This window comes from Lynx canadensis, chromosome B1, assembly GCF_007474595.2.
Source record: "Lynx canadensis isolate LIC74 chromosome B1, mLynCan4.pri.v2, whole genome shotgun sequence".
Classification (NCBI taxonomy): Eukaryota; Metazoa; Chordata; class Mammalia; order Carnivora; family Felidae; genus Lynx; species Lynx canadensis.
In genome coordinates, this window is record NC_044306.2 from 110,658,635 (window position 1) to 110,671,325 (window position 12,691).

Genomic DNA, 12,691 nt, shown 5'->3' on the forward strand with positions numbered 1-12,691 from the left:
GAGGCGACATGTTCAGAGAAGGAATTATGCAGAAGTTCACCTGCTGTTGTCACGATCAAGACATGGAGAGGTGCGGCTGCAACAGAATAGATACTTTAGCACAGAGAAGGAATGGATAAAGTGAAATATAAAGAAGGAAATCAGAAGTGACTTTCAACCAAAATATATTACTTATACACCAATACAGTATTCACTGAAAAAAGATGGAAATACAAATGAAATATAGCTCTATGCAAATGCGGAGAGAAGAGCAAGGTATGGGGGTTCGCAGTGACTCCCAGTTCAGGGAACTGGGGATGTGATAAAATCACTGGATTTGGATTTATAGCCTTATTCAACACTGGCTGGGGGAAGGTCATGTAACAAAGTCTGAGTGTCCTGGGGAAGTTGCCAAACACCAAGGGGCATTGTAATAAAAATCACAGTCTTTGATTTGATGGAGCATAGTCTCCAAACTTTTCAGTCATACTTTTAATACTTTCAAAAATAACGGTAATGCCCTTTTGGTCTTCTTCCAAAGAAATGCAAGCAGAAAAGGCACAATTTAAATAGCTTCAATGACAAACAGTAGCATCAACTATAAGGTAGAGAAGGTAACATTAATTACCTACTAGCAGGTAACAAAAAACTATGCTTTTTTCAAGACTTTCATGTCCCTGATTTGGGTTTACTGTTCTCACGGGCCACACTGTCTAATCCCATTTTCTAGTCCTTTCATGCCTCTTCACCCTGAGTCTGCTTTTCCACAAAACCCTCCGTAAGTTTTCATATGATTCACTTGTGTTTTCAACACTTGACAATATACAAAGGGATACATGTTTAATGAACCAGAAATCCAGCCTTACAAAACAGTTGTTCTGCCACTCAGAAAATAATTGTCTTCATCCAAAAGAATTTACCCTCATGTACCTTAAGAAACTGGGATTGTCTGAAATACATAAACAAACTAAATTAACTGCTATAGGAATTTGATAAATATTGTCAAATGAGAAACAGTCCTTGATTTCCTTGCCTTCTAATGTCACCTTCCACTATTTGAAACTAATTACCTTCATAAGTGTTTTTGTTGACTTTATTTAGAGTAGGTTTAGATTCACAGCAAATTGTCACCATGTTTTAATGAAAAAGGAGTCCTTTAAAAGATCACTCTCTTATAGGTTTGTAGCTCCTGTAATATATTTGAGCATAACATCATGAAGTGGCATTTAATTGTTGGCATTGGCTGTCATTAAAGGACTATAAAAATAATACCACTGAAATAATAACATTTAAAATGAATCACAAACTATTACTAGAAACTGTGCCTTATTTGTTAATTCATTATGCACTTATGAAATGGAGGAGAATTAAAAACTTCAAATTCTTTGCCCAAGCTTATGTTGGTATACTCATGACTGGTCTTGCTAGAAATGACTGTTTAGATTGTGAATCAGTAACACGATCCAAAGAACAGCAACAAAAATATTACTGTCAGCCTTTCTTTCGCCAGATAGTGGCTGTATATACTGGGTGCAGAACAGGTTTGTTTTTTGTTTTTTGTTTTTTGTTTTTTTTAAGCACGGATACCTACTCTTTTGTAGTCATGGACATTAGTCATTCAAAAAATAGAGCAGAGGTTAAAGAAAATTACTAATACTACTTTTGGTAGAAAGTGTGACTTCTATTAATCTAAAAGCCCTTTATGGAATCAAATAGAACATTATACATAAAATTAGAGGCATATGCAAAAAAATGCTGACTTTATTATCCCCTTTATCTAAAAATCAACTATTCCTTACATTTTGGGTAGATTTGGAAGTGACTTAAGAATTCTCCCAATCAATTAAAGAAAAACTTAGTTCCCTAAAAACTATATAAAAATGACTGCACGGGTGCCTGGTGTATAATGAACAAAATGAAAAAGAGAAATTATAGATGATATGATATAATGAATGTTATTCATATCCTTTAATATCATGGTAGCTTTCAAATACCATGACACTCAAAATCCTTGTGTTCAGTGTAATTACTCATCCCATTAGAGTCATCTGTGGCATTGCATTCAAATTCTAGAGACCTCACTAGATATAACCTAATAAAAATAACAAGTCAAATATTACCATTATGAATTATACTAGAGTGGTATTGTCACTTAAAGTATTCTGAATACATTCTGCTTAACTTATTTGAAATTTGTGAAGGATTTAGAAGGTGTATATGAGGGTTATATAATACTAATAGCTATTTATATGAGTACATATTCTTTCAAGGCAAATGCTAATTATTTAAAGGCATGGAATCCATAAAGCTCCCTTATGGGATCCAAATATAACACTCATCTTATAAACTGAAACTTATAGATAAATTATGTAAATAGATATTTTACATAACTTGCCCAGTGTCCTGTGCCAGTGCAGGGCTGGGAACTAATTCTGATTGGTCTGACTCCAAAGCACACTTTGGTTAGTGTTTGAATAACCAACATGTTATCTGCCTTCCACTGATTGTCTTCCAACTTCAAAAACAACAGAGAGGTGTGTTTCTTAAAAGTAGAGGTTAGATCTTACTTATCTATTTTCCTTAGTGCCTGACACAAGGTTGAGTACCTTGTAGAATTCAGCAATGTGTGAAGAATAAATAAGTGAATGGAAGAGATAAAAAACATTTGAGAGAACTAGTATATGTTAATTACCTAGATCTCCCTGGTAATCAAAGCTTTTAGGCAAAGTTGTTCCTTTCTAACAGTTTATATTAAAACAGACTATTTGGACTACTGGTGCTGGTAGAAAATGCCAATGCTAAGACCCCAACAACAAGATTTAAATGTAATTGTAGTTGATTGGGGGACTGGGTATCAGTATTTTTTAAAGCTCTGAGGGATTAATGTACAGCCAGCGTTGAAAATTGTTTAGAATCAATGATCATGTTGAAGTTTATAGAAAAATTGGCTTATTACAGACCAGGAGTTTAAACATCCTTATCTAATAAGTGGTTAATTTTAACAGTGGATGATCTTGTTTCATCATAAGTAATTAACTAGAATTACTTAGGCATGTTTCTAGTTTATACAACTGGTGTGTATATTGATGTACTTAAGCTGAATAGTTTATGCCCTTCAGTAGTTAAAAGGTTTAAGGAATTCCTTTTAAAGTAAATATTTATTCTGAAACTGAAGTACTACCATAACACTTTGACTCCTATAAATTCAGCTATTGATATTTAATCACACTTGCCTAAAATAACTTTCACTTTGTAGGCTGGTATAGACTTCAAATATTTATTGATGTCTAGATTCTGATCTATTGTCCTTCATTATCTAGGTCCAAGACTCTTTCCTCCTTAGCATGTGGGAGAAATCTGGGAGAAAATGTAATGTTATGTCTTTAGAATAATGATAGCTGTCAGACTTTAATTATCTCTTTACACCTAAAAAAAGTTAGTAAATTTGGATGATGTTTAACTTGGTTTTTATTCACTTGAAATAACTCTTGTATCAGGAAGCCTTTTACTTATTAAAAAGGAAAAGAATATTATGATTATTTTCAAATCTATGTAACTAGTTTAAATTCTATGAGCCTATAGTAGAAAATTAGACTACAAGATCCCAAATTTAACTACAGTATCTTCAAAGCTTTTCTGAAAGGAGAATATTTTAGAATAATAAAAATAAGAAAGGATCCACCACTCAAAATAGTTCCAGGGATTATGGATAGGAGTTTGGATAATAATTTTATTAAAGTATTGCACGGATAAAATACAAGTGAGGCTTCTTTAAATGAAAATGGAAATGATTAAATGACAAATATTTTTAAAAGCTTTTATGTAGTTATAAAATTACTATACAAATTGAACTACCAAAATGTAAGGGAATAATCTTTTGCAAAGAGTGAAACAATTTAAAACTCCTTAAGCAAATTATTTTCATAACTGAATTCTTACATTTTACGAACATCTTAAGTATGTTCAAAATTATTAACTCTAAGTAATCCTACTTTTTAATGGGTTTATACAAAGAGGGAGCATTTCATGCATAATGACTATATATCTGGATAACTTTTAGAAGGTGACTGAGAACCTGACAGGTTGCATTAAAATTTCCCTTTTTGGTATACCCCTACTTCAAACAGTATATGAACTCTTCTATCTGTGTGATTCAAACGTCTGTAAACATTATTTTAAATGCGTGAATATGTGAGGAAAGGCATTTATTAAACTAGTCCGTTAACCTTAGAAAAACAGAACTTTCTAGAAAGCAAGTGATCCTGTCCCTCTTTTTAAAGATATCTTTCAGACAAAATGTGAACAGTAAGGAGGCCACTGGTATATTCTGGTTAGTTAGCAAGCTGTCTGACGCAATTCTACTAGTTATTTTAAAAAACAGTCAGTTTTTTCTATGCTGAATTCAACTCTTTGGGCAGGTTTGTTTGTGTAGATCGAGTCCATGTTGGATAAAGCAATGTTATTTACAAGTTTAAACAAAGGTCACTTCCCCTGTAAGCTAGCCATCAGCTAAAGCTACTGGACAAAGCTGTTATTTTCAAGCTCATCTCTTTTTACCTCTCGATCTGGATACATAATATTGATTTACTTACCCTGAATGAATAGGGCTGGAAGAAAGAGCCACGTTGTCTAAGTTCTCAGTGCCCCAGCTGAGACGATAAGAATTCCTTTCTGCTTCCTTGGCTAGAGTTGACACCTAAATACAAAGAACACGGGATTTAACAAAAATACTTTCTTCCAAGTGAATAAAATATAATGAACTCTAAAAAGTATCACAAGAAAGTGGTATTACCACCTTTTCATTTAAAAATATAAGACCAAGTCATTTAAAATGCATGTTTTATAATGCATTCCCATTTAAATTACACTGTTGACATAAGACCACATTTGTGAAATTATCTTTAAAGATAGGTATTCCCATCTATTTCTCTATATCCAACCAGCCAAAACTGATAAAATCACATCTAAGATTAAAATATCCCATAATTGCCTCTCCCTGTTTTCTGGGAATTGAAAACAATTTTAAATATAAGGTAAATATAATATCTTTACCTGTACCTTTCATTTTATACCTTAAATGCATCCTATCTCACTTTTTCCTTTAACAGGTATTTTATAAAGAAATCGATTTAATGTATAATCTCCACAGAAGAATTAACATGCAGCATATCACTTTGGAAAAGTCCTCATACTCTTATCCTAGCTTGTCAACCACATTAAAAGGATTTTCTTTACACAAAAAAAACTTTCTCTGGACATCTTCAGCAACCAGTAATGTTCAAAAGCTCTCCAGAAAGTTGAAACGTCAAAGTAAAAAGTCACGTACCTGGTGACTGGGGATGACAACCGTGTCGTCAATCATGGCACTGTCCCTCAGGTAAGAGGCATGGCTCAGGGTGTGAGACCTGTCGGAACTGAAGGATCGAAGGCTGGTAGGTTGGCAGGAGGCCATGGTCATGTACCAACAGCAGTGGCAGGGTTGGGAGGATGGAAGGATGAGCCGAGCAGGAGAGTGAAAAAAGCCTGCTATTAGCTAACAGTGCAACTTCCAGGGGGACATTAATCGCAACCATGGGAGAAGAAAACCCAGGTCTCTGTGTTGCCCTACCTTTCTGTCCAACAACTAAACTAACACATCTTTTGACTGGTTCCTACCACTCAATGGCAAGGGCACAAGGGAATCCAGAAGTGAAAATTTGATCCTTCTAATCTGATTTATTTTCCTCCCAGAAGTGTTTGAAACCAGCCACTGTAGTTTACTTACTGCCAGGACAAGAAATTCACACAGGAAATAATGCCAGAATAGGTTGCTTAAATCTGTGTTAAATGTTAATCTCCCTGCAACTAAGAAAAATATTAGGGGGGGGGCGGGGAATAGACCACCCTCAGAGAGAACAAAATGAAAGCACAGGTTTCATTTTCTCTCATTTTTCCATTCTCTCCATGCTTCATTCTCCTCCTCTCCAACTGTGAATGACTCAACACTGGTGCACTCCCCTGGAAGGTACAGAGTGAAATGAACTGTGACCAGATGCATGCTTCCTGCGGAAGTGGAGTTCCTCTTGTTTGTCTCTGGTGTCTCCAACAATGCTATTTCAAAGGGCAGCATTGTTCCCTTTGCATGTCCTCTGTGTGGTGAGTGAAGCACCAAAGAGTGCCGGTTGCTGTGGCGATGAGATGCAAGAGCACAAGAAACCGTTTCTAAGCACCAACCAGAACACAGACACATCTGCCAGCACAAAAACAAACTGCCAGTGGACACAACCAAAAAATGAGGCTTGCTTTCAAAATGGGATTTAGGCCTTGATAATTGATGCTGTATATTTTTGATAAATCTGAATTTCAAACTTCGGAATGATATACGCAAATGTGACGGGTAAAACTTGACATTTGCATAACTGCAATTCATTCCTTCCTAATCAATTTGCACAATCAAATGACAAATAGATTGAGATCTCATATAAGCTCATATATTTTATACGTGTTAGTCTAAGAATTAAATATCTGTATTCAAAACATTAGCCCAAAGCCCATAGGGAAAAATAGAGATGTGCAAGCTTTCACAATATTTATAGAAGCAAAGTTTCATTTACTTTCAGCTAGTAGGCATTTGGCCAGTGAAGCACTGTAGAATTATGGACTAAATGTCAGGTTAGCATATTTCTGAGCAAAAACTATTTTCATTTTGCAAATATACCTATTTCTGTAAGCCTTATACTGTCATTTTTATGAAGTGCCAATATAGCCAACTTCAATTATCTTTGAGGAAATCATCATTTGGTAGATAATTCATAGGAAGTTAGGGCCTTCACCCTCTTATCCTGCTGTAGGTTTTATGCCCCTAAAATAGACCTGGAATATCAGAGGGTAAAGTGACGTGAAGCAAAGCAGCTGATTGTCGGATCCTATATAAATGTGTGTTTATAATACAAAGAAATCTAATTTGGGAATTCACTATTTTGTGTTATATAGGCTCTCGAAGATTCAGGCTCCAGACACAGCAAAGGCAGGAGCAGCCCAGACACCTTAGTGAGCCCATCCATAGGGGTTTTAGTCCTGGCAGCTGATATTGGGGCTGGTTTTACAGTTGTGCAGTTGGGATTTCGATGGTGCACTTCACAAACAGGCTGCAGGCTACTATGATTAACTTTGGCCTAACCTTGAATTTGAGGATGAAAAGAGATTAAATTATTGGGGGAAAGGATCTGTAATCTCAGCAAAAGCTCGTCTCAACTGCTGAGTAAATTTTTTTTCCCCTGCTTTAAATCATGAAGATAGCTAAGATCCACTTGTATATGTTTTGTACCAGGCAGCAAGAGATACATAGGTCTTAATTCTACTTTGCTTTATTTTGTTTTGAATTTGGCCAAGAGAAGAGAAAAGGGAGGTGTGAAGGATCAGCTTCCTACAATGATAGGTCTGTCTATAGGGTCAACCATCTTCCCCTGTCAGGTTCTTACCCGGCTCAGATTTGTAGATTACATTAGCTCTATCCATGGCTTTAGAATTCAGAGCTCCAAGTTGTAACTTTACACATGTAAATGTGCTAGATCTATATGAATGAATAGTGCAAAAGGAGCAAGAGGCATTGAGGTACAGGATTAGACATGCCTGCTCACAACAGCGAGTAGAGACTCTGGCAGTAGGTAGAATTGACTCCTAAACGCGACACTGGAATAGCGGAAACACAGGTCTCAAAGAGAAAGTGGAAATTTAGCTTGGATGGGAACAAACTGGCAATAAAGGTACATGAAATAAGACCTAGTGGCATAACTGCCACCACTATAAAGGTCTGAACTTTGAAAGAAGGCAGTTGGGTCTCAATTGCCACACTCAGGGTGATACTATAACTCGGTGGATGTCTGTCTGCTTGGGAATGAAGTCTTAAAGAACTCATTTGGCTGCAAGCACAGAGCTGCATTTTGCAATCTATGCATCAGTAATAAATTGTTTTGATATCTATCTACTTGATACCTGGGTCTATCTCTTAACTGGTTTGAATCAGAGGGCCAAAAGTACTGGTGTTTTTTTTTTTGTTTTGTTTTTTATCTTTCCTAAAGCCTCAACAGAAAAGAAATACAGAAGGAGAAGAAAAAAACAAAAGAGATACAGTTGACTTACAACCAAAAATGAGATTAGGGTAGAGAGAGAAAAATATTAACATACGGAAACAGAGAGTAAGAAAAGTTGGAGAGACAGAGGGAGGGAGAATGAATGAGTGAGAACGAGGCCCAAATATCTCTATGATTTTATTCTGTCTTACTGTTTGCTGCCTTCTAAAATGCTAACTGGGTGTTCAATCAACGTTTACAGTTTCTAACTGCTCTTGTCTCTGATATATAGAATTTACTTAAATAAATAAAATTAGAATATTCCAACAGTGAAGAAATTATTCTAGTGAAATAATGACCAGCACAAATGTCTGGAATAATTCAAGTCTCTACCCTGACTGAAAACATTACAAACAGGTTTAAATGTTTTACAATTCATTTTTGTCATAAACTCAGAGGTCATGCCATTCAGTTAGTAAGGTCAAAATAACACGTATCCATAGAAGTGTGAATTTTTACTTGCTGTTCAGCTAGGGATTGTGCCAAAAGTTCTGTTATGGTCTTAAATTTATGCTTTTTTCCACTATAGTAAACTACTTTATGGACACAACAGGTAGTATCAAAGTCTGAACATGTAATAATTACTGAAAAACGTAATAATTACTATCTTAGTATGCTGTACTATTAGACAGTCAATTAATGAAGTTTTTCAACCCTACTGAACAAGTGAATATCCAAAAATGTTTATGCTTTATGTGCTTTATTGTCTGTAAAAGCTTCTGTGGTTCATTGTTACTTAGTGTTTTACATTAAATTTAAATGGCATTTTTAATTTAAAACAATAATACTATGGACACAACATCTAATCAGAATTTGGATATATTTTTAGGAATGTACATTAAATTGTACTTATTTTTGTTCTCCTGCATCCAGGTACATTTTAGGCATCAGAATCGTTTTTCTACCATCTTCAACTACACATAAGGCTGACTAGGTTCCTTTGGAGAAGCCATGCTAATGTTTTGTCAGCCACAAGGTGGAGCTGTGATGTTAACACAAAATCATACCAGGGGCATGTCATAGACTTTTATTCTAGTAATATATTTACCCTTCTAGCTTAGTTATTCAATACATCAAAATTCTAATTTGAGAATAAATCCATAATTCTAGAATATAAGCACCCCTTGCCTACATACATACACACACACACACACACACACACACACACGAAAAGTGAGCAAGGAAATGTGGATGTATCCAGGAGGATCATGTTTTCATGCTATTTAATACCTACCTGGGCATGGTACTATTGAAAGCATACCAAATAAATAATGAAAAGTAAAAATGGTTACAAAAAAAAAATAAAGAAAATTTCCACTTAACTGCCTAAGCAAAATAAAAAAAAAAACACAGTGAAACAAGAATTCCATGAAAATGAGATGTTGCCTGTAATTCCGTGTTGGAGATCATGAATACAATCTGGGGTCCCATAAATGCAAGTGTGGACCTAGAGAACTGACCATGACTTATTCATTTTATTGCCTCATCTTAAATGCTGATAAGTGTTCAGTTTAAGAGGAATCATTAAACCTTTGACCCCTGTTTTATAGATAGTATTGTTCCAAATTTTTCTTAACCTGGTACTTTCAAAGAAAGAAAAAGAATCAGATCAAGAATTTATTCTTAGTAAAATAGAACAGGCTGAAAATAAAGGTTTTTTTTTCCCTCTGACAGTGATATGATTATGTATAGATTATTATGAATCTGTGCAAAGCCATAAACATTTTATTTTTTGGAAATCTCAAGTCTTTTATTAAGAAACTTCAGATTGTGATGTCCAAATCTACCAGGATGTCAGAATCCAATTATAAAACACGGGCTCCATCATGAGCATTTCCACTCTCGTCCCTGAGTGCTCCTCCTTCTGCCTCTTGACCCCATGGACCACCTTCTATCTATGTCACTGAAGCCAAGGGGTCAGTCTAATCTTCTTCCTCTTCTTCACCCACTCCGTGAAATCTGTCACCAAATCTGGCTAGTTTCACCTCATAGATAGGCTCTATCTATGACAAATTTGAATTTGTCATTTCCCAATTTCTCTCCATGATCACTACCACCAGGGTTAAAGTTCAAATCTTCTCTTAACAGCTTCAATTAATATTACTGCAATAGTTTTTCAGGTGGTCACAACTGCCAGGTTTAGCCCTTTGACAACTTCTCCCTAAAATTCACCCTTAATCTCACAGTCAGAGGGATCCACCCAAAATGTAGACAAGATCTCCCCTCCTTCACACTTATACTCTAGCAACACTGCACTATACTCTTTCTCTCACACACCATGGGCCTTTGCTCATGATCTCATTAAGGCTTCAAATGCCTTTCCCACCCTTCTTCACCATCATTAGCCATCACTGTGTTTCAGTTTGGGCTCATCTCCTCCAGGAAGCCTGAGCGCTGGGGTTTCAATTGCATTCTGTGGGTACTACAGCCCAGTCTCTCTCACATCCCATTTGACTATGATTTTAGCAATTGTGTCCTAGTCATGTTTGTACCTCTAGCAACTACCACAAAGCCAGCCCAGAAAGGCACTCACTACATGCACATTGAATTGTTTAAGGAAAAGAGAAAAAATAGGGAGGAGGCATTGATGCTCAAGGAAAAACCCCCAAGAAAACTTGTTTTTGCTAATTATCCATTTAGAATTGACTACGTTTTAAAGTATTTATTTCCTAGGGGCACCTGAGTGACTCAGTCAGTTAAGCGTCCAACTCTCGATTTCGGCTGAGGTCATGATCTCATGGTTTGTTGAGATCAAGCCCTACATACGGCTCTGTGCTGACAGCATGGAGCCCGCCTGGGACTCTGTCACTCTCACTCTCTCTCTCTCTCTCTCTCTGCCCCTTCCCCACTCATTCTCTCTCTCTCAAAATAAACAAACATTTAAAAAATTAACTTTAAAATGTCTATTTCTTAGACTCCGTATATGTTAACTATAGCTTAGCAAACAGCCAAGATTAAAACTACAAACCTAAGATTATTGATTAGTGAAAAAGATGCTATGTGGACAACCATATGCTTAACCTAAATTGGCAGTCATTCTTTTGATGAGGTACCATGGAATGTTCTTCTGCTTGCCTCAAAAAATAACCAACACCAGTTATGCTAGTAAGTAACAGTCAGAAAATAACACTGATTTTATACTTCAGAGTATTAAATGAACCTCTTCAGATTTGTCTACAAAACCTATGCTCCTTCATATTTTTCTCAGATTGCTTTTTGTATTCAAGTTCTTGGAGGACTGTGGTCTCGTTATTTTTCATGAAAAAGTCAGTTTCAGGCACAGGTTCCTTTTGAATTTACTTCTTTTTAATCCTTCTTCACAACATACTTCTATTCACAGAAATTATGGCACTAACAAAAACACTCAAGGAAACTGCATGTGTCTGTAATTGCCACGTAGTTAGCCTGTCCATAAGGTAAAACTGGCCTTTTTATTTGCCTAGAGAAAAAAGTGGCAAATAATTAAAACACTACATTGAAAAGTAGAGATTTCTTTACTTATCATTTCTCTGCTTTTTACTGGTCGTTTGACTTTTACTAAGTAACTTAATCTCTTTCGACTCAGTTTCCTGTTCTTTAAAATAGGCACTTAAAGTTGCTCAAGGGGTGTGCCTGGGTGCCTCTGACTCTTGATTTTAGCTCAGGTCATGAGCTGATTTCACAGTTCATGAGATGGAGCCCTGCATTGGGCTCAGTGCTGTCAGCACAGAACCTGCTTAGGATTCTCTCTCTCCCCCTTTCTCTCCCCCTCCTCTGCTCTCTCTCACTCTCTTTCAAATAAAATAAACTTAAAAAAAAGCTGCTCAAGAACGCAGTAAGGTAACATGCTCAGAGTTGTTATGTGCAGTCCCTGTTTAGGTATCAATAATTATGTCTACTTTTTTATTATTATCATGAAAAAAGTGTTGCATTCCCTCCTAGCTGACATCAAATGTAAGCTTTAGGTGAATACCTGTCTGAGCGGGCTCCCTCCAAGCTGTATCGCAGGTAATTCATACCATCCAGGAACTGGCTGCTGGGTAGAGAGTCATCACCCAGCTCTTTCAGATCCTCGGGCCTTAGGTATTCTCCTCCATCACCTGTCATTGTGTCATCACCTTGAAGCAACCAGAGAAAGACAAAGCATTATGCGTTGAATGTAATATTAACTACAAAATAGGAGGATTGTGGAAAATACCAGCATAATAGCACTGACATCACTGAAACACCACACACCAAAGAGAACAGAACGCATGCAATTAAAAAGTGATAAAACTTAGAGAAACAATATTTGACCCGCTTCTATCGCTTACCAAGAAGAAATAATTACCTGAATTCTAATTCTCTTACTATCAGTCAGTTCTCTTTACTCATTTCTTCATCACTCATTTCTTTACTCATTTTCTTTAGCTGGCTTATAGCTTATGTTATTTAACTTAGTACAATATGTAGGCTGCTTAACTTCTACACACAGTTCCAATAATTTTGTACATGATGTCCAGCATTAACATTCTCTTCATGTCATTGGCAATATGCTAAGTAATATCTACTGCTCTAAAACAAATCTGTGGTATATTAAAGGAAGGGATATAATTTATAAGATTAGCAAGATATGCACATTA

At 36.0% G+C, this 12,691-nt stretch overlaps 1 protein-coding gene across 20 annotated transcripts in view; it reads right to left on the bottom strand.

Annotated features, from left to right (window-relative positions):
• ANK2 (ankyrin 2) overlaps positions 1-12,691 on the bottom strand; it is a 272,404-nt gene that overhangs the window by 57,773 nt on the left and 201,940 nt on the right. For 9 of the 20 annotated variants that reach the window (XM_036064263.1, XM_030313215.1, XM_036064265.1 and 6 more), the window contains 3 exons: positions 12,043-12,187; positions 5,306-5,408; positions 4,572-4,675 (listed from right to left, as the gene is read on the bottom strand). In XM_036064263.1, the coding sequence (XP_035920156.1) occupies positions 4,572-4,675; positions 5,306-5,408; positions 12,043-12,187 (352 nt within the window). Of the gene's footprint in view, positions 1-40; positions 77-4,571; positions 4,676-5,305; positions 5,409-9,324; positions 9,337-12,042; positions 12,188-12,691 lie in introns of all 20 variants that reach the window. The other 11 variants (XM_030313222.1, XM_036064268.1, XM_036064266.1 and 8 more) reach the window with 6 other exon arrangements.